Source organism: Triturus cristatus, chromosome 10, assembly GCF_964204655.1.
Source record: "Triturus cristatus chromosome 10, aTriCri1.1, whole genome shotgun sequence".
In the NCBI taxonomy this organism is placed as follows: domain Eukaryota; kingdom Metazoa; phylum Chordata; class Amphibia; order Caudata; family Salamandridae; genus Triturus; species Triturus cristatus.
The window spans coordinates 351492750-351520482 of NC_140593.1; the positions used below are offsets into that span (position 1 = coordinate 351492750).

Below are 27733 nucleotides of genomic sequence, written 5' to 3' on the forward strand. Positions count from 1 at the left end.
AACATAAAGGAAACATAAAATGATTATAACTTTGAGTTATTATCATATGTTTCTTTGCTGCTTTGCGGGTGGGCGGGGCTGCTCTGCTCTCAGAGCAGGGCACGAATAGTCTGCCCACTCCCAAGTACACATGATTGTTTAGCCGGCCCTCTCGGGCCGCCCTAAACAGTCATGCGCACTTTCCCTGTTCTCCATGCAGACTGCATTGCAGCCTGCATGAAGAACATGTCCATGCCCCCATTCCCTGGCAGAGCGTTGAATTAGGACGCTCAGACCAATCACAACACTGCGTTACAGTGTTGTGATTGGTCTGGGGAGCCTGGGTGCTTACCAATCACAACGCTTCATTGCAGTGTTGTGATTGGTAAGTGGAACCTGGCTGTGATTCCAGTTCCTCGAGTCAAGGCGAGGAGAGCAAGAGCAGAGACATGGGACCCGGTGGCAAGGTAAGTGTTTATTTTGTTGTTTTCGTCGCGCACAACCACTGTCTCCCCCTCCCCATCCCCCCACCCCCCTCCACCCCCCTCCACCCCCCTCCACCCCCCTCCACCCCATATGCCGGCTGCCACTGGCGCTGTCATCTGGCATCAAGGGAATGCATACATTCTGCAAGTCATGACTCCTTATTGTGTTTTTCTAAATGTATTATTATTCTAAGATTGCAAATAAGGGTTACTTTGGGTAGTAATGAAGTCTTATTAGTACAGACAACACCAGTCACTGCGTTAACATTTTAAATCCTGACTTTGGCCCTTATTACCGTCTCAGTGTGGGAACCGACCAACAGTAGGTCGGCGGTTTCGTACACCGTATTACAATGCCACCGCACATGGTGCAGTCACAAACACCCATTTTCATTATGTGCAGATGTCTGAAACCTGCCACAGCACAGAGAAATGGGAGTATTGGTGAGGTGCCTGCCGCATGGTGCAGGGATTTACAGTGGGGCACCGTAGGTGCCCACCAGGTCCCCAACCGACCGCTGCAGAGGCATTGGGGCCTTGCTAGGGTCCCTTAAATCACTTTTCCGATAGGCTTTTCATGTTGGAAAGCCCGACATGGAAAGCATGTCGGAAACCAACATCATAATCCTGACGGCAGAAACGCTGTCTGTAGAGACTATTACGGCCTCTGACTGGTCGACGGGCTCGGAAGCCAGTCGGTCCGACCGTACGATTTAAACTTGGACCACCTACATGGTAATTAGGTGGTCGGACTTTAAACCATGGATGTCGGTTGGAGGCTTTCTGACCGACATCCTAATCAGCCGCTGAGTGTTAATCCCGACCATGCACTCAACATATAATGTTTACAAGTATGAGTGATATGTGACTCTGACACCTTATAAACCTCACTGTCATGTGTAACACTTCTTACCCATTGGTAGAGAGAGAGAAAGCTCTCTCGTGTGTAGTAAAGCGCTCGGACATCCTACACTGGGATGAGTAGCGCTATAAAAAATATTGCAATAAATAAATGAGTGAAAGCCATTTAAATCAATATTTGTGCTATTATTTATACTCCGAAATGCATCTGACGTTCTTACAGTGCAAGCACATCTCTTATATAGGAGAGAGTTGAACAAAGTTAAAAACTTGATTCCAAATCGTAGTTTCTCTTAAGTGCTTGTAAAGTGATAACAAGCTGTGTTTCTTTATTTCCTTTCATTACATCAGCATCTAGGTGTTGGACTCCAGATGGCTCTCAGCCTGGATAATACTCGAATAAAAGAAGGGTTGATGGCCCCTTAAATCAGCCTGTTGTTTTAGATGCAGCTGAAAGATAATAGGAAAGGCCCCTTGCCTCCTGTAGGTTGCTCCGAACAGAGAAGAGATAACCTGTGGGCGCAGCTGAAATGTGTTCCGGTGTCAGAAAATGACACCAGAACATTCTCAGCATATTTCCCTGGGTCGGCTGGATCTTGCTCAGAAGTAGCTTCTGGAACCGGGATCCGGCGAGATCCCCCTCATTTCCTGCTCTGGCCACGATACTTGTGCCCTACTAACAGGGTTTCATATACACATTTATGTTATTGCAGATTGTTTTTGTTCACTTAGTCCTTCGAGGACTGCATGCAGTAAAACAATGTAACAGACTTGCTTATTATGCAGTTGGGATTTCTAAATTTCTCCTTCTGTTTGTAAGAGGTCACTTTTACAACACAGACCAGAGCAAGTCTTTGGAAGAATGACCTTTAATTTCATTATGAGTGACTAAAGCAGAATTTGCTGTCTGCCTCCTAATTCTGGACCGAAACTGGCTGATGCTTTGATGTATCACTGATGCCTAGCAGAGAACTGTAAAGCATCTCCATGCCACACTTTCTGGCTTTGAGTGACAGCACATCACTAACAGCATTTGAGTGCTATTGGAAACTCATTCAGAGGTGGGAGGTGCCCACAGTGCACGCTGGCTATGGGGCGATGGCAGGAAAGACCACCACTCTGGAAATTTCTGCCTGGTTCACAGACCTCAGGTCTATATGGATGATGTATGCACTGACGCTTCGAGGCCATATACAGTTTACGTACGTCCATTGCACTAGTTAAGCAGCAGCTCCCAGAAGGGTTATGGGCTTATTCAACTCAAGCCAAGGCTGGCATTACTATATTGGCATACTATATTGGTCCTGGATATCTGTCAGGCCGCTCTGTAGGCATCAGCGTACACTTTCATGAAGCACTGTCTTGACATTCAGAGATGGCCATTTTGCCTGTTTGATACTGAAGGAATTTTTGGTCTGATCCATTCATGGGCCACCATCTTGGCAGCTACTGCTTTGATCTCTATTTGCAAGGTGAGGAATCTCTGGTTAGAAGTATTTATCAGAAGAACAAGTTATATACCTGATAGCCCTCTGTCGGACTATGGTCTTTAGGTTCTTAGGGGAAACAATGGTTCTTTTTTTAGTGGTCTCGTGAAGGTCGATGTGTTTTAGCCGACACCATAAAAATGCCTTTATCAGGAGAAGACCTGGCCTACAATGTCACAGCGACAGAATAGGTTTCCCAGTAGTGAGAGGACCAATGCCAGAAGTGAATGCGTTCAATCACTTCATAATTGAAAGCAGAAGGTTTAAATTTAAAGTATCTCAATCATTTACACAGCTCTTGGCTGAATAATTATTTTCCTTTATATACAGTGCTAAATTCAGTGGTGGAAAAACTCACCAAACGTCAGGATCCATTTTTCTACGGCGTGGACCGTTAGGTTCTCCTGGTGTGTGTATGAGAGCAGTAGGACTCCCTGAAGTGCGTAGTCTATTTGGTAATGAGCAGTCATCAGTCTGTTCCTTTATAGTAGAAGTTGGTAACTTTTACCAAGCTAGTGTCAAATGTTACTGAACTGCCATACAGAAACATGCGGAGCAAAAGTTGACCTAAATGATTACTAAAAGGAGAACAAGGCATGCTGACAGACACGTTAAAAAAAATAAAAATTGGAAAAAACATTCCTAGTCCGTCATGCTATTTGTACTACCTGGGGTGGTTTGCCCTACTAAAGACATTCGGTTTATTGCAGATTAGAATTGCTCATTTAGTCCTCCAATAACTTCATGCAGCAAAAGAATGTATCAGACTTGTGTCTTATGTTGTCGGGTTCCTAAATAATCTCTCTGTTGGTAAGAGATCACTTGTACAACAGGACCAGAGCAAATCCTTGGCTGACTGACCTTTTATCATGACTGACTAAAGCAGTATTTGCGGACTGGCTCCTAATTCTAGTGCCAAGGTGGGTGATCCTTTCATGCATCATTGGTGTCTAGTGGACTGCCACATTGTCTGGCTTTAAGTGGCAGCAACATTTGAGCTGTTGTATGAGGCAAACACGCTTTCCTTTCCCACGCGATTCTTAACAACACGGTTTGAAACAACTAATGCGTCAGAAACACGCATTCCATTTACAACGCAAGTCGTTACAACTGTAGTGTCGCGGTCTAGTTGACGCGCGCACTACGTAAGGACGGCGATGTGCGTAGCGGCCATACTGGACGCTACTGCGCATGCGCGGGAGTAGCGTGTTGCGAGAGACGGCGTTCGGAGCGTGTTGCCCGGCACTCTCTCGGGAAATAGATTTAAATGTGAATAAAGGCATCTACCTACCTACCAGAGCCTCCAGCAAGTTATTGGGGAATAGCAGCTAGCAGCCAGAGCACCTAGCATCATTACAGTGGCGACGAGGATGGGATGGTGAGAACCCTGCGTGGAACAGGAGGAAGGTGCCCCCAACTTGCTTCAGAGAGGAGTGTCCACTAGGAGGGACGTCACCCCACGCGGTAAGAGGACCGAGGGGGTCGAGGACAGACGCCTACGCACCGGGAGAGCGCGGCAGAGGCAGATAGACGCCAGAAAGTGGCACGTGGGCAGTAAAGGAGCCGGCCACGAGGTAGAGGAACATCGCAGGCGGACCGCGGAACGACAGAGGAGACCCTGGCGGAATCGGGTGACGACGGCGCAGCTAGCTCGAACACAGTCCCAGGTACCCGAAGAAGGGGAGCGGGGACAGACGCGCCAGGTAGCCCAAGGAAACAAGCGGAAGCCAAAATGAGTGCACAGTCATCAACTTTAACAACGCCGATCCCGTTCCTACCACGCCCGGGAGAACCCCTAATGAAGTGGGAAGACTGGAGGGAGTACTTCAAAAACTACCTAGAAGCGCTGGAAGATGAGAACGAGGAGGCGTTCTCCAGTGCCAGGAGGAAGAGGATACTCCTACACAACCTGGGACCAGAAGGAATACGGGTGTTTCAAAACCTCACACCGGGCGTCAGACAGGTAGGGGACACAGACGTGTTCTCTCACGCCATAGAAGACTTGGACAACCACTATCGGCCTGCAGTGTGCACCTCTATTGACCGCTATAACTTCCAGCAGAGGAAGCAAGAAGCGGGGGAATCCATAGATGACTACGTGGCAGCGCTGCGTAAACTTGCGATGACGTGCAAGTATGGAGGGTTACAGGATGAATTCATCAAGGACCAGATCGTAATGCATACGACAAGCAAGTCGGTGCAAGATAAACTGTGGGCGAGTGGGGATGCGACGCTGAACGAGGTGATCGCCATAGTGAAACGAGCGGAACTGACCAAACGCTGCGCGGAGGCGGCAAAGAGAGACCCGGCCCCCAGACTCACGGTCAATAAGGTGGATGATGCGGACCAGCACGGACGGGGTAAAACAGCGACGGGGGAGTACAGAGGAGCGCCCAAAGGGAAGGCAAAACCTGGACAGACATGGAAGCAAGAAAAGAGTGAAGCGATGAGGTGCTACAGATGCGGAAGCTCGAGCCACGCAGCGCACGACAAACGGTGCCCCGCATTCAGAGCCAAGTGTGCGTTCTGCGGCCTAGTAGGTCATTACGAGAAAGTATGCCGAAGGAAAGGGAGACAGCATGCGGTGAAATTTGTGGCGCAGGACGCGGGGGAAGAAGCAGAAGGCCGGGAAGAAGACGATGAAGTCCTGTGTGTAGAGGACCAGGTGCTGGGCATCGATGGGAGAAGAACGCGCAAACCCCAGTGCGACATGATCATTGGAGGAGTAAGCATCACCATCGTGGCGGATTCAGGGTCTCCCTACACGATTGTTCAAAGATCGGTGTGGAACGAGAGGTTCAGACCCACGTGGGGCGCACAGCTAGAACCCCCCGACATTCGACCGGTCACCTACACAGGGGATCCGATCCCGATGGTGGGGTTCAAGAAGCTGTTGTTCCAGTTCAAAGAGCGGAGCGCCCTCTGCAAACTGTACGTCGCGGAGAAGGGACCGTCAGTCCTGGGCTGGATGGACCAAGGAGAGTTGGGCGTACAGCTGAACCCAGGAGGGGACACCCAGGTGATGGTGACCCTGGACGGCGAGGAGTCGACGGCGGAGAAATGGCGGAGTGGACACCCGAAGGTTTTCGGCGGGAAGATCGGGAAACTAGAGAAGTTCTCCCACAAAATCGTCCTTAAAGAAAACGCCCGTCCGGTAGCGCACAAAGTAAGGAACATACCAATTGCGGTGAGAGAGGCGGTACAACAGGAACTCCACCGACTGGAAGACGGGGGAATCATCGAGCCCATCGACAGCGCGGAGTGGTTGGCGCCTCTGGTAGTGGCCATGAAACCGTCAGGCAAGGTGCATCTATGTGTGGACCTCAGAGAGTTAAACAAGTGCATTGTGGTAGAAAAGTTCCCCTTACCACGCATAGAGGAAATGTTGGCCCGCACGAAAGGCGTAAAATGGTTCTCCACCATCGACCTGCAATCGGCATACCACCAGGTAGTGCTGCATTCGACAAGCAAAAAACTGACATCGTTCATCACGCCGTTTGGCTGCTACCAATTCTGCCGCATGCCCTTCGGTCTTGCCTCGGCAGCTGCGGTGTTCCAGAAGCTGATGGCCCGCCTATTCAAGGACATCGAGGGAGTGCAGTACTTCCAGGATGACATCCTAGTGATGGGGACAGAGCTGGAAGACCATGATAAGAAGCTGTCGGCGGTATTGAAGATCCTGGAGGAGAACGGCCTGACGGCAGAGTGGGAGAAATGTCACTTCGGGATGACATCAGTCACTTACCTGGGGCATGAGATAGGAGCGCAGGGGAAAACACCGAAGAAAGGGAACGTGAAGGCCATCTGCGAAGCACCTCCGCCCACCTCCAAGGAAGAAGTACGGTCATTTCTAGGGATGGCGGAGTACTATAGCAAGTTCGTCCACCACTTCGCCACAAAAACCCACCACATGAGGCAACTCACGAGGGACAAGACGGCGTTTGTATGGACTGAAGAGACGCAGGAGGAGTTTGACAAAGTGAAACAGGAAATCAGTGGAGCGATCCCGCTGCAGGGGTACGATCCCCAGGGACGGTCCATATTGATGACGGACGCGAGTGAAAAAGGGCTAGGAGCGGTGCTCATGCAAGAAAGACCAGAAGGAGGGACGGAGATGATCAGCTTCGCGTCCAGGACGTTGACGGCGTCGGAACAAAAGTTCAGTGTGATCGAGAAAGAGATGCTGGCGGTGGTATGGGCCATGGCGAAGTACCGTCAGTTCCTGTGGGGCACTAGATTTCAAGTGAAGACGGATCACAAGCCCCTAGTGAAGGTGTTGACATTGGATGGTCATGCCAGCGCCACACCCCGGATTGCGAAAATGACGCTGAAACTCCTGGAGTACCGGTACGACGTGGAGTACATCCCGGGCTCAAGAAACAAGATAGCGGACTACCTCAGCAGGGCGTCCGCGATGGACAGTGCCTCCAATGGCATGGAAGACGACGACGAGATGGTAGCCCTGACAGACGACCCGGAAAAAGCCATCAGCAGGCAGGAGTGGAAAAACGCATATGAGGCGGATGACGATATGGACGACATCAAGTCGTACATTGTACGAGGGTGGCCAGAAAGGAGAAGACAAAGACCCAAAGTCCGGCAGTTCTACGAGGTCAGAGAAGAGCTGTCGGTGGGAAACGACGGGGTGTTTGTCTACAGAGGCGACAGAGTGATACCACCGGAGAACATAGTACCGGCCCTGCTAGCCATACTACATGAGGGTCACCTGGGAATCGTGAAGACAAAGGCCAGGACTAAACAAACGTACTGGTGGCCAGGAATGGACATGCACGTAGAGAGGCACGTGAGAGACTGTGTGCAGTGCCAGGGTGCGGACAAGATAATGAAGCCAATGAGACCACCCTTAGGGAAGTTCACGAACCCCAGTAACCCATGGGAAGAGGTAGCAGTGGACATATTAGGGCCTATACTAGACGATCAGGGGATCCCCAAATACCTCTGTGCGTTAGTAGACAAGTACTCGAAATGGCCAGAAGTGCACATCAACGAGATCATGGACACGGATGAGATACTGCGCTTCCTCAAGGCGGTGTTCCTCAGGGAAGGCATACCCAGGATCATAATCAGCGACAATGGCCCCCAGTTCACCTCCGACAAGTGGGTCACGTTTGCAAACAGGAACGGCATACTACTTCGACACACCTCGATATATCACCCGACCAGCAATGGACAAGTAGAAAGGTTCAACAGGGTGCTTATGGGCTCCATACAGGCGGCCATCACGAGGGGCAAAGACTGGGAGAAAGAAGTGCAAAGCGTACCGTATCACCCCCACCGGTACGGGGTACAGTCCCTTCCAGATCTTACGAGGAAGACAACCCTTCACCAGAGACAATGTTGCGTGGCAGGAGAAGACCATCACCAGCAAATGGTCTCCGGCGGTGGTGCAACACAACCTGGAGAAGGCACAACGCATCTATACGGAACACTACAACCACCACAAGAGGGTGAAGGAGACGGCGTTGGAAAAAGGGGAGTGGGTCAGAGTGAAGCTGGCAGTCCTGAAGCGGAAGGGAGAAAGCAAGTACTCCCCACCCCTAAGAGTAGAAGAAGTGTACGACCGGGCAGCGTTGCTCAGTGACGGAAACGTGTGGTCACATGATCGCATGGCCAAGTGCAACAAAATCATACAATGGCCCCGAGAGGACGCGGAGGGGGAAACCCCGACGGAAGGGCCGACAAGGGACACAGATACGTCCGAAAGAGAGCGCGGAGAGAACATGAGCGGAGAGCAGGAGAGAGAGAGAGACACACCAGGCGGATGGTCCCTGGGGGAAACGACCCGGGAAGATGGTGAGAAAAAAGAGAGAGAGGGCCAGGGCACTCCGAAAGGAACCGACGGAGGCCCGGTCGCAGAGGGAGGCCGAGAAGGACATTCCACTCCGGTAAGACACACCCGGGTGGGGAGAGCAGTGGTGAGACCATCCAGGTTTAGAGACTATGAAATGGACTGACCACATGGTCGGGGATATTGTGTTGTGTGGTATGAAAAGGGGGAGATATGTAGTGTCGCGGTCTAGTTGACGCGTGCACTACGTAAGGACGGCGATGTGCGTAGCGGCCATACTGGACGCTACTGCGCATGCGCGGGAGTAGCGTGTTGCGAGAGACGGCGTTCGGAGCGTGTTGCCCGGCGCTCTCTCGGGAAATAGATTTAAATGTGAATAAAGGCATCTACCTACCTACCAGAGCCTCCAGCAAGTTATTGGGGAATAGCAGCTAGCAGCCAGAGCACCTAGCATCATTACAACAACGATTTGCCTTAGGGGGCCGCTGGACTTTGGAATAGTATAATTTATTATTCTGACTCCAGTCCCCGCAAGAGCAGGGAAAGCGTTGGTCTTTAAAGTCCTAATCTGCTTTATTAACCGCATGTCGTTGCAACAACTTGCGTTGTAAATGGAATGCCTGGTTCAGACGCATTCGTTGTTCTGCCGTTGTTGCAAAGGCAGCGCGTTGTTCGGCGGTCGTGGTATTTGCTGTTTCCCCATTTGAGCTCTGTCAGAACCTCGGTGAAAGGTTGGAGTTGCCTGCAGTGCACACAGCAATGGCAGGAAAGACCATCAATCTGGAAGTTGTTGCCTGGATCATAGACCTCAGGTCTAAATGGATGCTTTATGCACCGACTCTTCTATTCCTTATGCAGTGTATGTAACAAGGCACCTGGCTGTAGTGTGGCCTCCGTGCTCCCAAATGGGCCTCGCGCTAGGGCTATGGCGCCGGCAGGGGTGGGTTACTCGGCCATTAAATAATATTGGTCTTTAGTCCGGCTTGCCCTTTGTCGACAGGAAACCTGTAATACCATCCATACAGCACCACTGGGACCTTTTTGAACCCAAATATCTTGAAATAGTGTGCGGCCGAACAATCCCTAATGTCGAACTTGTGGGCTCGGGTGTAGATTTGTTCTCTTTGTGTACAATATGCTGGTGCTGCTTTTGCGACCAAATTACGGATTACAGATGGCCTTTTGCTTTTCAAAGTGGTTAAAATGGTCGTCCCTTAAGGCCTTCCTGTACTAATTGAAGGGCGAATGTATTTTATTTTGCGAACTGACGTTGTTTCATACACTTTAGAACCGCAGTCATTCGTGATGCCATTACATTGTTAATAATTTAAAAATAAAGTCCTGTATTGCTATGAAAGCTCTAGACATCAGCCGCTCCCGCACTAAGTGCGATTTTCTTATGTTAAACGTGTTTTTCGAATAATTGTACAGCAATTAAAGTCATACGGATTGCATTGCATGTTTATAGGTTTGGTCCATCATATCAGCAACACCCTCATAGAAACGGCGGCCCTGTATCTGGAAGGGGACGATAAAGACAGCACGAAGACTGCCAGCTCCCAGCTCGTTTCGCTGCTGGACATTTTGCACTGCATGTTGAAGTACACGGCGAATGTTGTGCGGCTCACCCTGCAGGTAAGGGGCATGGTTTCTGCGGCTGCGTGTCACTCACTCAGGCGCCTCTTCCACGGACTGGTGCGATCACGCTTCAAACCCTCCCCTTCCTATCAGAGCGCGCCGCTTTTAAGTTGAAGCATTTAATTGTTTCCAAGAGGTGCAGACTTAGTAATCAATTAATGAATGCAAGCACGTTGTTTCCAAGAGGTGCAGAATTAACAATAAAGCAATTAATGGATGCAAACACGTTGTTTCCAAGAGGCGCAGAATTAATAATAAAGCAATTAATAGATGCAAACACGTTGTTTCCAAGAGGTGCAGAATTAATAATAAAGCAATTGATGGATGCAAACACGTTCAAGGAATTCAGTTTAGACCAATGCACGTCTTTCTTGCATACCTTTCCACGTGCAAACGTGCATCTTTTAGCTTGAATTTATATATACTGCAGACTTTTCAACGTTTGCACTTCATTGTATTTCATTTTTGTCATATTTCACAAAGCTTTCTGTTTGCCCACCTTTTAATGTCTGTCACACCAGTGGAAGCAAAAACAGGTGTTAGTTAAGCCACTTTGTTAAGCTTTAATGTGCTAACGCATGTAACGCAAGCTTGGGGAATAAAAACCAGGGCACATATCTAAGAGGCTCCGAAAGTAGCACCCATATGTGCTCCCAGTGTTTATTTGCGTTAGCACATTAAAATCACACCCATTGGCTTGGCCAAGCCAATAGGTAACTAACATTTCTGCATATCAAACGCAAAATGCATAAAAAACAATACTCTGCTTTACCTTTACAAAAGAAAAATGTATAGAAAATGCATCATGTTGTCTAAATATGTGAAAGGAGTGAAGCAGTCATGGAGAGGCAACGTTATTCAGAGACAGGGAAACACATTTGGGTTACCCTCCCCACACATCCCAGACTGAGCACACAGAATTAGCCGTTCACGCCCTAGTGAACAGATTTAAAATCATGCATTGGCAAAGCTAATAGGTTATGCGATCCGACAGCTATTGGCTTTGTCAGTATTAATGTCTTTTAGCCAAGAGCACAGAATATAAAGGTGTAAGTAAGTTTATGGTATGCATTATTCTCCCTCTCCCAAGCTCAGTTTTATATTTTTTCGACTTATGTGAACTGACCAACCAAACCCAGTAGCATATCAGGTCTGTCCTGGGTTACCTATTGAGGGAAGAAACAGCCTGAAGCATCTGTGCCAACAATGGGTTTTTCGTCACATCATGAAGCCCGCCATTACAGGCCTAGCTAAACCATTGTGAGCCCCAGTGGGCGGCAGCAACTGTGAAAGGGAAAACAGCCCAAGCAGGAAGTGTGCGACCGGTGCACACACAGACAGGAGCAACACATGCCTCTGCCAATTGGGCCAAGTTTGCAATAGAAACAGAAAGAAGCCATCAGGGAAGCTCGCCTCAAGCGAAACTTAATAAATAACAAAACTCGGCCACTCCCAGCCAAACATAACAAAAGATTATTTGGAATGATGTCTATGCCAAGCAATGAAAGATTCACAAAATACATATATTTGTTGCATATTTTGTGTGGTCTGTCACATCTACAGTGATGAACAAAATAATTTGTATTATGCAAATTTAGAAGTAAGTCACTGACCTAGGACTGTTTAAACGTTTAATCCTTAGAAAATTGTGTGTGTATTTGGTTACAATCCAAAAGCTTCAGTTTTGAAAAGCAGGTCATATTTAAGTTTATGGTAGTGCAGACCAGTGGTCCTGGGTAAAGTCGTCCTAAATAAACCTATCACAAGCAAGGTACAATTCAGCCATGCCTGAAAGGCTTTCTTTCAATGGGGGATTCAAAGTGTGGTAATGGGTGTTCAGTGTAACCTTCTACGTCTCACTTTGAAGTCAGAGAAAGAAAAGTAAACAGGCGCCTTTGGAAACTAGAGTCTCACATTTCACCTTGGTCTTTGAATGCACAGCAAATGTGACGAGATAAGAACAAGATTTACAGCCCTGTTTACAGGAACGTAACTCAGAGCTAGCACTCATGTGAAGTGCTCTTAAAGAAAGAAAAAAGTTGTTCCTAAAACCGTTTATAAAATGGTAACAGTAGATGGATAGTAGTATTTTTTTAACATTTCTTTTTATTAAAAACAAGGTATCACAGGTAAATAAACAATGTACAAGCATGCCTGTCAGCGATACAGCCATCAACATTGTTCCCCCCAAATACACAAATCACCTAAAAGTGTAAAACATTGCACCTTCAATCCGAGTGGGATCACACTACTCTGACTCGTGCCTTTGTCTAGCCAATGGTGGTTCACAGATCTCTCCCCTATAACAGTTCCATTTGTTCCATATTTGTATCCACTTGTTGGGGCAGCCTCTTGATTCATACACTGTCTTTTCGTTGAACATACAATGATCCATATCGTTTTCCCAAAGTCTCAAGGTCGGCTGTTCTTGTGCCCCCCTCAACCTTGCAATATTTTGCTTAGCGACCATCATCCCCAATGACACCCATATTTTCTCCTTGGTGTTACAATCAGTGGGACCCCAAATATTTAAAAGGCACAGCTTTATATTGCAGTCAATCATGACGCCCATTACTTCTTCCATACAACTCGTCACCCCCGTCCAATATTCCTGGATAGCTTTATATTTCCAGAGCATGTGTATGAACGTAACTCTTTATGCAGCCTGCGTCAGCCCTATAGCCCATCTTCACAAGCTTCGGCCCTGAAAGGTATATTCTGTGAAGTATTTTAAGCTGTACGAGCCTGAGCCAGGAAGAAATAGCTGTTTCCCTAGGAGAGGCGAGAGCCTCAAGCCATTCGCCGTCATCCAATCCCGGTACGTCATTATCCCATTTGGTTATAAGTCGGAGTAGGGGATCAGGCATGTTGTTAACAAGCTTTTCGTAGATTAGTGAAATTGCCTTCTCGGGAAGGTGCCCGTCTTGTATCCTGTCCTCTAGCGGGGATTACTGGTGGAGTCTCTCCCCTTGGTATTGGCGCCTGTAGTGCATGTCTAATCTGTAGGTACCTGAATCGTTCTGTATCAACTAGTTGGTATTCTGCCTTCAGTTGGGTAAAGGAAATTACCCCCCCCCCCGCCCTCCATAGGTCCCCGACCGTGGAGATGCCAGTCAAGTCCCACCGGTCAAAGTCTTTAGTGAATCGTAGGTTGCATAGTTGTGCAGCATGCCAAAGTGGGGTGGCCAGTGTAACCATATCTTTCCAGCCCAAACTCGTGGTGGCAGTCCGCCACACCTGAACCACATGTCCAGTGGGCCCGTCAGTTTCAATTTAGAGGGGTTAGCATATAGTGGACCCATAAAACCTCCCCCGGGGAGTAGCCACCAGTCCATATTAAATCCCTGATCACCCTGCGGCCCGTACGTACATTGGTTTACTGCAGTGAGATGTGCCGCCCAGTAATATCTTTTTATATCAAGTAGGGCTATCCCCCCCATTATACCAGCCTCTCGTTAGCTTCTGAATCGATATCGGAGGTGGTTTCCCATCCCATAGGAGTTCTCTCAGAGTGCAGTCGATAGATTTAAAATATTCTGGTCTCACTGGATGTGACGTGTTCTGCAAGGTATAGAGGAAACGTGGAAGGGACATCATTTTAAATAGGGCTGCACGTTCCAACAGGGACAGTGGAAGCGTCTTCCAATGCAAGACATCACTCCTGAGTCTATGCAATGGGGGGAGGAGGTTTCGGTCGTGAAAGAGAGTCGGGTCTTTGGACAAGTGGATCGCCAGGTATTTAAATCCTGTTGTGACTTCAGCAATAGTGAACCCCCTGGGTAAAATTGGCGATTTACCACTGAGGACATAGAGAACAGACTTGGACCAGTTAATCGTATAACCTGAAAACTTCCCAAAGGCTATAAAAATGTGCAGTACTCTGTTCAGGGAGGCCGCCGGCGATGCCAGGTATAGTAAGAAATCATCGGCATATAACGAAATGCGGTCTTCCCATTCCTCAGCCCATCTTAGCCCTCTAATAATCAGGTCCTTCTGTATCTACATCGCCAAGGGTTCCAACATAAGGGCGAAAAGTAGTGGTGAGAGGGGGCAGCCCTGCCGGGTGCCCCTTCCGAGCATGAATGTTGGGGATATTCGGTTATTGACCAATATTTGAGACAACGGTTTCGCATATAGGAGGTGTATCCAACGCCGGAAGCCCCGCCGAACCCTATCTTCCTCAATACTGCAAACATATATGGCCATTCAATCGTGTCAAACGCCATGGCCGCATCAAGCGATACCACCATTGCATCTTCTCGTATCGTGTTGGCCCAATCAAGCATCCCATGTAGTCTCCGCAGGTTTAAGAGATGTATTTCTGGCTGGCATAAAGCCAGACTGGTCAGGGTGTCCTAGCCTAGTGATAACAGTTAACAAACGGGTTGCAAGTATTTTGGCCAGTATCTTGGCTTCTGCGTTGAACAGTGAAATCCGTCTGTAAGAGGAACATAGATGTTTGGGTTTTCCACTCTTGTGGATGACCAGTATAGTGGCCAACCTCTGGTCTAATGGGAGCGACTCTGCCTCGCAGCTTTCACAGAACATGTTGGTCAGATGTGGTGCGATTTCACTTGGGGCGAGCTTATAAAATTCAACAGGTAGGCCATTCAGGCCCGATGCCTTACCAGCACGCAGATCCTGGATGGCTTTTTCTACCTCCGAGCTTTTTAGGTCTTTTTCCAGGTCTAGTTGTTTGTTGTCGGAGAGTTTCGGCAAGGGAATGTCTTGCAGTAAAGAGAGTGCTTCTTTTTCTGTGTATGCCGCCTGTGACAAATATACACCACGGTAGTGATCTCCGAAAGCTTTCACAATATCTTGCGGATCCAAGATTGTATGACCGAACCCCATAGTGAGTTCCACTACTACTCTATTAGCCTGTTCTCTACGATCAAGCCATGCAAGCAGCTTTCCAGCCTTGTCGCCCACTTTGCAGACTTTACTAAGTGTAGCCCTATGTTGAGCCCTGGCCTTGTCAGTGGCCACCGTTAAGTAAGCTTTGGTTGTAAGTCTCAATGCGTGTTGTGCCTCTTCAGAGGTAGCATCGTGAAGTTTCCCTTCCAGTCCCAAAATTTCAGTTTCTAGTCGCACTAGTTCCCTCTGTTTCTCTCTCTTAGTGTCGGCGATCTGGGAGACAGCCGCCCCTCTTATTACTGCTTTATAGGCCTCCCACAGCACCTGTGCCGAGGCAGCCGAGTGTTCATTTTCGAGAAAGTAGTGTTCTGTGTCGCTTATAATCGTGTCATGTATCTTAGGGATTTTAAATTACCAGAGGTTTATAGGGGCTGTCCTCCCTCTTTGTGGCTCCCCCACCTCCACCCGGGCCCAGAGGGGCACATGGTCCGGTATACCCTTTGCAAGGGGGTTAACCTCTCTGACATATCCCAGTTGGCCTGCCGGTGTTATAATAAAGTCTATCCTTGACATACTGCGATGGGCACCCGAATAAAACGTGTATTGCTGCTCTGTGGGATGGAGCACCCTGCAGGTGTCAATGAGTCCCATTGCTTCCAAAAGTTATGAATCTGTGTGCGGGCTAGCGGTAGGCCCCTAGGGGGCCAAAGACCCAACCTGTCGGAAACGATGGAGTTGAAATCTCCCCCTATCATAAGTCTCCCCTCAGGGAGGGAAAGTAAGAGGTCACCCAGATCTTTGAAGGCCAGGTGGAATGTACACAGAGACTAAGTTTGACGTCTGCCCTTCCCAACACCCCGAGACGGCCACAAAACTGCCCAGATTATCCATCCATATACGATCAGACGTCATCGGAAATTGTTTCCGGATCAGTAGCCCCACCCCCGAGATCCAGAACCAAATGCAGAGTGTGCTCCCAGTTTGAATCCCCAGCCTGTAAGAGCCTGTCATGTATTACCCAGCAAGTGTGTTTCTTGAAGCAATATCACGTCAGGCGAATGTCTCTTAATATACTGAAGCACTATACCCCATTTCAACTCATCCCCCTGCCCTTTGACGTTCCAGGACAGTAATTTAAATCCGATTGGTAATGGTAGCCCCATAGTTGTGTAGTGTGTTAATTTGGTACCTCAGGGGAGTCCAGACGGATGCATCACTTTTTAGGCTAGCTGCTCCTATTTCAGCTATTGTGTCTAGTACGAAGGTAACACCTGTGAGTACCAGCCTTGCAGTGGCATTATAACAACCTGTTGTATCGACCTTGTCAGAACTTTGAACAAATTTAGCTAAAGCAGCCTCCCCCCCCCCCTTGACGTCGCTATATGAAGAAAACTGTACCCCAATGCAATCGTAAATGAATTTAACATTTTCCTTCAATGACTGAATTCCCTCCCACCCTAGAAACTTTAACTGTTCCCCCCTCCCTCCCTGCATGGCGGTATTGGAACCTCCCGCCACCCCAACATTGCAGAGTGCCTATCGCCTACCCCTAAAACTTGTAGGTTGAGTGCCAACCCCGCTTCCGTTCCATCATAATTGTCGTGAGTTACTGTAGCATTAGTTCAAGTGTTCGGAAGCCAAGTTCGTTTATTCATGCTGCAGTGGCGAATGTCTAGTGTGAGGATCGATCGATTCCCGCCTTACAGGAGGCTTACGACCCTCTTAGAGGTTAAGACCCATTGTACCCCAAAGAAAGGTGTTGGTGGGCCAAGGTTTATCTCAAAAAAGGATACAGACCAATTATTTATTTCGCCATTGGTCGTCAGATTTTCACCTGGTGAAGATCCCGCATGCTGTTCCATTCGATTCTGCCCCTGTCTCTCCTGTGAGTTCTGGTGGTTCTTCTTTCCTGCGACACGCCATCTGTCGAGCCAGTCCCACGCCTTTTCGGGAGCAGTGAAGAACCATGTCTTACCCTCCGTATCCACTCGCAGTTTGGCAGGGAAGAGCATGGCGTACTTGATATTCTTCTCGCGCAGGGCTCTTTTGACATCGAGGAAGCTACGCCTTGGTCGTTGGACCCTGATCGTGAAGTCTGGCAAGAAAGTCACAGTACTGTTTTCAAATTCTATTAGTGGTGCCGTGCGAGCTGTTTGCAATATAATGTCTCTATCGTGGTAGTTGAAGACCCTTGCCACTATAGGTCGCGGGGGAGCTCCGTGCCTGGGCCTGCCACCGGGCACCCTGTTAGCCCGCTCAATCGCGAAAAATGTTGACAGTCTCGCGGGTTGCAGATGCTTTGTGACCAGATCCTCCACAAACAGGTCCGTCGCTTGCCCCTCGGCACGTTCCGGAACCCCAAGAATTCTCACGTTGTTGCGCCGTGAGTGCCCTTCGTATTCATCAAGGAGGTCTTCCATTCTGTCGCTTCGGGTCTGTAGCTCAGTCACCTTCTTCTGCAGGGCGGCAGTATCCTCAACCAAAGAGTTAGTAGAAGATTCGACTTCCTCAATTCTAGAGTTCATGTTGCGCATGTCCGCACGTATGAGGGAGACTTCGGCAGAGAGCGAGTCAATTCTGGTCTCAAGTGACGTCCTCACCGTTGTGATGGCCGTCATTACATCTTGGAGAGTGAGTTCTGACGACCCATCCCTCTCTTGTTGCTGTTTGGATAGGTCTTCCGCATCCTTATCTCTAGGGCCCGCTCCCTTATTCCAGGCAAACATTTCCAGCTTGGCTTGCGTTGAGGCCTTACTAGTTCTCCCACCGGCCATTTTGTAACCACGCGAGTGTAGGAGGTAACCAATGAAGGAGTCCAATTGCCAGTTATCTGCTGTGTTTGTCAGGTAAGCGGGCGACACCTTCAGACCATGCCAGCTCGGGCAATAGGATATCAATTGCTCACTCACGATTTTGGCTGTGCATCCCTTAGGCCGCCTTGTATCGGTAAGTGGGGTGCCCCCTCTGTTTTCCCAGGGTCCCCGGAATGTCTCCAAATCCGTCTCCGTCCCAATGATCCAGGAGGACAAAGGGCTTGCTGGTAGGCACTTGAGCTGGTAGCCCTATCCAGTTGTTGGGGGTAACTGTGCATGTGTTAATCAGCAGGGCGGGAGATAAGCCACTGCACTCAATCAAGGCCACGATCCCCTCAGCAGGAGGCGGCCGACACCAGAAGGTCGTGCCGCGCCTCCTGGGCCGCATAATGGGTGGCGTGGCCGGCCTACGCTACGAGGCTCACCGGTGGAAGCTATGGCCAAGTAATATTGCCCGCTGGTCCCCAGATGAGCCGCAATGGGTGTCTGGTGTGTCCGCTTTGTATGGCCGCCAAGAACTTGCTTGCAGGTGCCAGCAGGAGCCACTTCAACGCTCTATATGCTTGATGGCTTTCGGCTAGGCCCAGAGCAGAGACATCTGCTCAGTGGGCTTGGGGCACAGCACACTGTACAGTTATGCTCGACCGTCACCTACTGACTCGGGGCACGGCCGGGCACCAGGATGTCCACGCCGCAGCAGGCGTACCGCTCTTCTCGCCCCAGACAGCCGCTGCTCTCTACCGATGTTGAATAGGGGGTCCCCACCGGTCCGCTGCACACTTCGGCTCCCCGGAGGTCACTCGCCCACGGGGGCGCAGCCCTGGGACTTCACTTCGTCTTTGCCGTTTCCGACGGCCACGCAGGGAATGCGAGTGCCCCATCTCCACCTCTCAGGATACGCAGATGGAGTAGCTGCCTAGCCCGGCGCTCCATTCTCTGTCTCCACACGGCTAATTTCGCCCGTTCTTTTGGTGAAAATACTCCGGGTGGCCTCCGGTCACTGGTGAGTTGAGTGGATTTCACTCACTTCGGATATTTGCGCGGATATTTCTGTAGAACGGGCACGCTCGGACGGAGCCACTCTAAGTTGCTGCCATTTTGCACGGCGGTTGACCACGCCCCCCGGATGGATAGTAGTAATTGATCCATGTTCTTGGGGAGGGCTAAACACAGAAAGAGGCATAACACATGTATACCATGGACAAATGAGGAGAAAGAATATGATAGCGACGATGGAGCCTGCAAATGGGAAGCCTGTGGGAAGACTGAAGCCCACATACCGAATACAACAGTCTCTTTGAGACAACGCATGCAATGTCTAGTCGAGACCTATCAATATGGCACTTTATTTCTTTTGAGAGGATTCGCAAGCAGTTAAAGACCTGGGTATTCTAATTTTGCCAATGTGCCTTGATCTATTTTGTTAGCGCTGAGAATTCCTATGGGGCAGCCATGCGCTTTACAAATTACAGTAACATAACACAACATTTAAAAACAAGATGCCCACAATGTGGATTTTAAATGTGGAAACCATCTTTGTGACAGTAAAATAATTAAACACTGTACAATACCGCTCAAAAATGGCTACCACATCGATTCTAAATGTGACGGCCAAATGGTAAATTCTTCCCACACCATGCACAACACCTTTCCAAGATGGTCTTCATGTTTAGAATCAATCTGAGTGTGAGATGCAGAGATGAACCTTTGAGTGCTGTCAAAAACTTGTGAAACATAAATGCTGTAAGAAAAAAATGCTATGTTCGCATCTGACGCAACTGATTGAATGAGACAAAAAATGTGATGTAAATGTACTGTTCAGATGTGACATGGTTCCTCTTTCATCCCAATGCTCCCAATTAGACAATTACAAGACTGTGAGATTAAAGTACTCCTGTAGGCTGATTCAGGTTGTGATTGCTATTGGATAAAGACCCTATGTAAAGAAGCTAAGCGCTGAATGAGGCTAACCCAAAGCCCACTATATGTATGTTATAGTTTTTTGGTAAAACGTCTTGGCTTGCTCCAGAGTTCCAAAAAAGGAATATGACTCAATATAATCAAAAAAGTAATTTTTGAATAGTGGTTACTGTTAAATATCCTATGCAGTGTTCAACATATGAATACATTTATAAGCTTGTATCTCAGTTGTCCGCTTCCGTCCCCGTTCAGCAATATGCTGATCTAACTACATAAACTTACCATTTATCCCTGTGGTTGCAATGGCTTCTTCAAGGAACTAAGTGACTTTTTACTCCGTTCTTGTTTCCCTGCTATTGCTAGGGATTTCTTCCAGCTCAATATCGAGTGCTGTGACATTTTTTCACCCCACTGCTTGAAATCAGGGCAGGAAGGCTCTTTCCACCACTCTTCAATAGCGCCCTCAGGATGAGATGGTATAGAAGATCGAAGGCACCTCCAGTTTGGTGTAAAGGATTTTAAAGGCATAGCACTCGCAGTTAGTGACAATATGTTTCCACCTTATAATTAATGCAAATCAAAAACATACTTACTTTCATAATGTTTAGCTAACGGTTCTCCTTTTATGTGGAGTTCAATTTAAATGTTATCATTTATTCATTGTATGTCTTTCACAGATATGTTGAAGCTGCCATTGTTGTGGTATGTTGCATTAAACAAGTATTAAAACAATTACATTGATCGGATATACATCTGAAATCAAGAGGCAATGATTTTTGTTCTTCGAGGGGCTTTGAGGTGAGAACTGCTGCCCTTACTGGTACTCTTCCTCAGAACTGGCAGGTCTGGACTTTGTTGTAATAGTAATTGGATTTACATAGTGCTTACTACCCATGACGAAGTGTCAAAGCACTTTTCGGCGAGAAGCAGGCTACTCTGGATCCCAAAAAGCATTTCTGGTGAATTAGTATAGGAATATATGAAACTAATTTGGTTGACAAAAGTACAACAGCTGGCCTTTATCTATCTGCAGATGCTCTTTCATATTGGATGCATATAAAAGAGAAAAAAGTACATTCACAACCAACAGGAGCAAATAGTCCCTCCCTCCCTCCCACCCTAAACTAGCTTGAGTGACTGGTAGGTGTAGAGTGTACATGTTAGATGCGGGGGCGCCCTATATTGACAGTATGGTGGTATGCTCCCTAAAGCATGGCAGTCAGATGAGAAGAGTCATTGTTCCGTGAGCTCTCTAGTTGTCGGAGGTATATGTCTGGAATTGCTCCAGCAGGTGAGCCCACTCCATTGAGATAGGCTTCTTACAAAGCCCTCTGCACTCCTCTCGTTTCAGGTCCTCGCCTTCTGCAGTGGCCCAGCGTATAACTTCCTCTCCCCAAGCCCCTCCTCTAAGTGCTTTACGGGATTTCTAATGTTGTGTTGGCATCCTTTTCTCTAATAATAGGGAGACGTTGGTAAAGCGGCGCAGTACTCTAGTTGTTCGGGGGAGTGGAGACAGTCCCAGGATACAGGATTCAATTGACAGCCAGGAGGGATTCTCCGATAAGTGTGATAGGCCTTCCGTAACTTCTCTCCAAACACCCACCAGAGGGGCGTGACCAGAGCATATGAATCAAGTCGGCGTCAGGCGTGTGACAGCGGGGGCAGCCTGCAGTGGCAGAAGGGTACATTGCATGCACCCTGCATGGCTTTAAATATGCTCTGTGTAAGATTTAGAGAAGTATGAACTTGAACCGGTTATTATGAGAGACCTGTTTTGGGTGTTCAAGAATAGCAGCCCATTCTTTGTCAGTCAGGACTCTCGCTATTTCAGTTTCACATTTCTGCTTTAAAGGGACTAGCGGGATTGAGAGATGTTCCCTCAAGCCTCTATGCAGCCATCTTACTAAATGGCTCTTGTGTCCTATTGTGTGAAGTGCACTAAATAGTTCTAATGTGGGGGGCTATCTGTTCTCCACTACCCAGTGTTGCTGGAGATAGTGTAATATATTAGCATGGATTAAGAACAATGCATTGGGTGCTCCATGGGTATGCATGAACTCCAGGCGGGGTATAAGGGTTCCATCTGCGAACAGGGATCATACCGCCGTGAATCCCGCCATTCTGCCAGGGGTCCATTCTGTCGGCCGTTAAAATCCCCTGCAGTGTTGGTAGTCCACAAAGCAGAATATTCGGGGTGTATGGGGCGGGTGTGCTAGTGTACTTTAGGGCTGTCTTCCAGTAGTGTATAGCGGTCTGAAGCAGTAAGGGGCCTGCTCGTAATTTTGCTGAATCTGAACAGAGTAGAGCTTGAAGTGTTCCTAGACGCAGTTGTGTGGTTGTATATCCGATTTCAAACAAATTGTGACCAGCTAGCCAGCATGCCACCTACTGAAGCTGCTCAACTATACACTACTCTTTAAAGTCCGGGGCTCCCATACCGCCCTTGGTCGCTGGTAATTGTAGTTTAGAGAGGCTAATCCGACATCGACCATTTCCCCATATCAGGCCTATCAATAACGAGTTCAAGAGTTTAAATACCCAGGCAGTGACCACTATTGGAAAATTGACAAAGTGATATAATAATCTCGGCAACATTACCATCTTGGCCACTGCAACTCGTCCTGCCGTGGATAATGCCATTTTAAGCCAGAAGGCCACATGTGATTTTAAGGAGTTAATTGGGTGAACTAGGTTCGCTTCTAGTGCATCCGGTGCGTCTCTATAAATCTGGATGCCTAAGTATCTAAAAGTGACCGGCTCTACCCTAGGTTGCATCATGCCAAATTGTAAAGCAGGCAAATTGTAGGAATTGTAGAAGGAGTATGCACATGATTTGGAGGCATTTAATAGTAGTCCTGAGATGGAGCCAAATTGGGCAAGCAGGGTGGCCAGTGTACGCATGTCCTGACGTAGATCTCTGAGATACAATAACATATCATCAGTGTACAAGGACACCTAGTGAGTAACCGGGCCCACCGGTATTCCGAATGTTCTCATCGCTTGACGGAGATATTGGGCAAGGGGCCCTATTGCCAGTACAAACAAAAGTGGGGATAGGGGACAGCCTCTGCGTGTCCCTCGAAATATCTGGTAAGATGGGGAGATGTTTTGACCTGTTTTCGCTCTGGCGGTGGGCATTGTGTAGAGCAACTCCACCCAGCGGAAATATTCAGGAGGGATCCCGTACTGTCTCAATGTTGTGAGCATGTAGTCCCAGCCGAGGGTGTCAAAAGCTTGCCAAATATCTAATGACGGACAGCCGGTGTATGGGAATTGGTCTTGGGCTGAGTCAATTAAGCCAAAGAGGCAGCGTATATTTAAGGAAGTGTTTCAACGTGGTATAAAGCCACTTTGATCTGAATGTATCAGCTCGGGGAGCAAGGAAGAAGACGGGAGGCCAGTATTTTACTAAGGATCTTGTACTCTGTATTTAGATTGATAAAGGCCTATAGGAGGAGAGTTCAATGGGCGGTTTATCGGATTTTAATAACAAGGTCACTATTGCTTCTCTGACCGTGAGAGGTAAGGCTCGCTCTGCTAGGGATGTTACATATAGTTGCAACAACTTTGGCACTAGGTGTGACGCAAACGTAGTGTAAAATTTCATGGGAGGCCCATCCGAACCCAGTACTTTGTTCAAGCTAGTTTCTTAATGGCTCCACGAATCTCTGCTTTTGTGATAGGGGATGCCAGGTCTTTAACAGTATTATCAGAGAGCATGGGAAGGGGTACCGCTGCTAGAAAGTCGCCTATTGACTCCTAAGAGGGAACGTTGGAACAGTGTATAGTTCCGAGTAATAATCATAAAACGCTGTATTGACATCAATTTGTGTAGACACTAGCCCATAATTAGGGTTGACTACAGATAGTATGTGTGTGGGGGAAAGCTGTGGGCTTCTCATGCGAGCCAGTAATGTGCCAGATCTGTCCGGGTCTGCAAGCGTCTGCTGGGTGTATGCGTTTAGGTCAATTAGTCACAGGGACTCTAATAATTCTGCATATCTCACCCTAGCATCTCGGAGCTTCCCTTCCTTCAGTGCGTCATTCTGGGCAGCTATCACCAAGGAATGCAACTCTGATTCTAACTCAGTAATGTCCCGGGAGACCACTACTGCACTCATCGAGACTCCACGAATCACTAACTTGAAGGCCTCCCATTCTATCGGCCACATAGTGGCTGTGTCTGCGTTTTCAGAAAAGTAGGAGGTGATTGTAGTAGCTAATGTGTTTCTAAATATTGAATCTTCTAAAAGCTGGGGTTGCAAACCCCACGTCAGAATCGGGGAAGGTGTACAGCCCCAGTGTAATGCAAGTTCAAGTGGGTTGTGGTCTGAGATATTTTGGCCCAAGTAGGTGGTGTACGTCATAGCTGTGAGCAAAGCGTGTGTGCTCAGAAATCTGTCCAAGCAAGAATAGAGGCCGTGGGGATGAGAGTAAAAGGAATATTCTTGCCTGCCATTGTTTTTGGCTCGTCACACATCTTCTAGATTCCACTCTGTTACCCACTGGTGTTAGACCTTGCCTGGTATGTTATTTCTGTACCAGAGAGCGGGGGGTCTAGTTCTACGTCAAGGACCGCATTAAAATCCCCGCCTATTAGCCAGGGATATTGTGCCCAGTCCACCAGGGCAACCGACAGACGGGACAGGAAAGCCTTGTGATCAGAGTTAGGCGCTTATACAGAACCCAGCATAGCCTGCACACTCGCGCTCTAAAAATCATAAGGAATTGTTGAAAAAAAGTTCAACACCCAAGCATGGGGTTCAAATGATAGGCATTAGGAAATGCTTAAATTGTAGTCACTGTGGAAATGTGATCGTGGGGAATATGTTAACTCATCCTCACACGGGTAAGAAGATTAAATTAGCACACACATCCGACTGTAACACTGATATGGTGGTCTATGCAATAAACTGCCCATGCGGATTGGTGTACGTGGGTTGAACATCAAGGAGAATCAAATACGCATCACAGAACACAAAAGCATGATTGGACAGCAAATAAAAATTCATGTCTAGCTGTACACTGGTTGGAGAAAACACACCATACTGCAACTAAGGTTCACAATTTTAGACAAGATACTCCCATTACCACATAGAGACACCAAGCTAGCGCAGAGAAAAATGATCTGGATAAAATGTTTGAACACTTTGATACCACACGGGTTAAAAGATAAAATAGAAATGGTTTGCTTTCTTTGAACTAAGACGATATCTTTGTAATTATGTTATAGATATGATTTTGCGTGTAGTGATGACCGATGTTATTTTGCAAACATCATAGACTGGAACATAGACTATTTCTGCCACAGGCAGCATGGTTGAGTTACGCACGCAAACATAGATATAATCATGTTGTATTTCCTAATGTTGCTGCTCCACACATATCAGTACTAAGTGGGCATATGGTGATTTATACTGTTGATCAAAATTATTTAAGTACAAAAGGGCACAATTAAGCACAATTTAACACTCGTTTCACCATTTTGAATATAAACAACATACGATTCACACATTTAAGCACACAAGTATTGGTTTTTCTGTGATCAGACCAAGGATTCGATTTTTTGCATCACTTTGGTTGGGATAACTTTATTCACACAGAGCAGGACTCTGTCATCGGGCGTTATCGGCTAGGTCTTATTTCCTTGTCTATTTTGTACTGCGGCACGCTGGTCTTGATGTAAGTACGTCAGATTTAAACAAGCTAGAAGTCGCGTATACTGTTTGAATCACATGGGCGAGAGCGAGTTATGTGCGGTAGCAGTCCATTGAAGGGATAGTAACGGAGGAATGCTTACACCATATCACTAATTTGAGATTCGTGCCAATCTATTTAGAAAGCTGCTTCTCCTAATATTCCTTGATTAATCAGTAACGCACTTTTGTCTACTGCCTCTTGAGTAAGTGTCCCTTATTTGTCTCACATAGAAGCATCTTAGTCTTAGAGTTGGCGCTGATGGACACTACTGTTTATTCACAGGGAAGTTTACATTGCCGAAATTGTGAGGCTACGTGATGACCGGTAGGATTGGAAATCTGTTTTAAAGGTGTTTTGAGCACATTGGCATGCATTTTTTCACATGCGGGATAACATGTGAGTGGTGGCATGTTGGGGATTGTTTATTTGTAACAGTCATACTTTGGCCCAACAAGGTGAAGCATGGCAAGCGTGGTGAATCTTTTGGGAGCATGTTTTGATAGCGGTAGCCATGACATACCTTCCATAACGCAGCACATTAAGGGCACAAATACCTTTGAGCAACAGCATGCACCAATCGTGTCAATTTGGCGGTGATTTAATAGCCTATCATGTTCATTAACTTCTTGTTTTACAGTATGTTTGAACAGGTATTATTTGTTATTTGTAGAGTTCCCCTGACGAACGGATTTCCCGAAATGCATTGGGAACACTGCATTGGAGACTTTATGATGATCTTCTGATTGTAATTCAATGCAATGTGAAGATTGTAACAGGATCATTATATGTGACATAAGAAATGTCAAAGATCAATTGTTTTCATTGTTGCTATCTTTGTGGATCATTATTTGTGCATTTAAAAAAATTAGATAAATCGTAATGAATCAGAATGAAGAATTATTCAAAAAAATGTTTACTTTAATTGCTGCACCTTAGGGGCATGAGTTGTGCACCTTAAAGTATGTGACAAAGTTTGTACACATCATTTTAGAGAAAACTTGGTATGACATGTACTGGTGCCTCTACTCGTTCTGCAGTATGTCTTATTCAGATCACAGACCCTTGGGTGCACATTCACTCAAATATCGGGCATCAATGCAGCAATCGCTGAATATGTCCGAATTCTATGTATCACGCACAGTTCACAAAATGGCTATACAGGGGGGGCATGTGTCAGGTGGGGATGTGCAGTCCCCTACGCTGCCCACCTGCCGCAGGCCGCTCACGTGTGCCCCGGCAGTCTCTCGGGCCAACCGGGGGGGAGCAACAGCGGCAGATTGATCTCGGTCGCTACTTCACTCCGGGGGCGGGAGCTGCCGTCGAGGTCGCTTTGCTCACTGTGGTATGTGCAGCCTCCATCGGGCCTCAGGTGCCCGGTCCCGTCCAGCAATCACAAACACCTCCACACTGGTTTCAGCCGTACGGCTGCAGCGTCGCCGGGAGTCAATCGTTTCTTAAAGGCTGTGGGCCTCCAGCCTGGTCCCACGACCCTAAGCCTGTCTCCAGGACTCAGACGATTACGCCACTCGGCGGGTTGACGAGCCCAAGCATCAATACCACTGCAGCTGCAGCTCCTCCGTTCATGCGCCCAGCGCTATCAGGCACGTCCCAGCCGGCTCCGCTATCACTTGGGCAACACCTCTCTTTCTCTTCAGGGCTAGGTGCAGTTGGGTGCCACTGCCCGGAATAGGGATAGTCTAGGCCTCAGCTCTTCGTGCGGGATCCACCATTCTTTGCTTTTTCTATTCTCCGTCCCTCCACCGTGGGCCAAATTCGCAGTCGGTGAGCACCCGGGTGGCAGTGCTCCGGTGGTGGCTCCTCCCTGGATTGCAAGGGGATATTTACAGGATAATTGCCCTGGGCCCGGGATCTCATCGCTTATGCGACCGCCATCTTAGGCTGCTTGCCACGCCCCCTCGGGTTTAAATGCATACAGCGCTTGCTATCCCTGATGAGGTGTTGAAGCACTTTTTGGCGAGTAGCGTGTTACTCCGGAACCCAAAAAGGAGTAGTGGTGAATTAGTATAGGGAAATATGAAATTATTTTGAGTGGTGCACTTGTGAGCCTGTTAATTGGATTGATAAAGGATAGTGGAAGGATAGAAGAGGGAAGGGTTTGCATTTATATAGCGCTTGTTACCCCTGATGAGGCATCAAATGGCTTTTTTGGAGAGTAGCATGCTACTC

General features: G+C 47.9%; 1 protein-coding gene across 2 annotated transcripts in view; it reads left to right on the forward strand.

Moving 5' to 3' along the window:
- The window catches only part of ULK4 (unc-51 like kinase 4), a 1725799-nt gene that overhangs the window by 1237608 nt on the left and 460458 nt on the right, over positions 1 to 27733 (forward strand). For both annotated transcript variants that reach the window (XM_085631567.1, XM_085631566.1), the window contains one exon: positions 10090 to 10256. In XM_085631567.1, coding sequence (XP_085487693.1) covers positions 10090 to 10256 — 167 coding nt within the window. The remainder of the gene's footprint in view (positions 1 to 10089; positions 10257 to 27733) is intronic.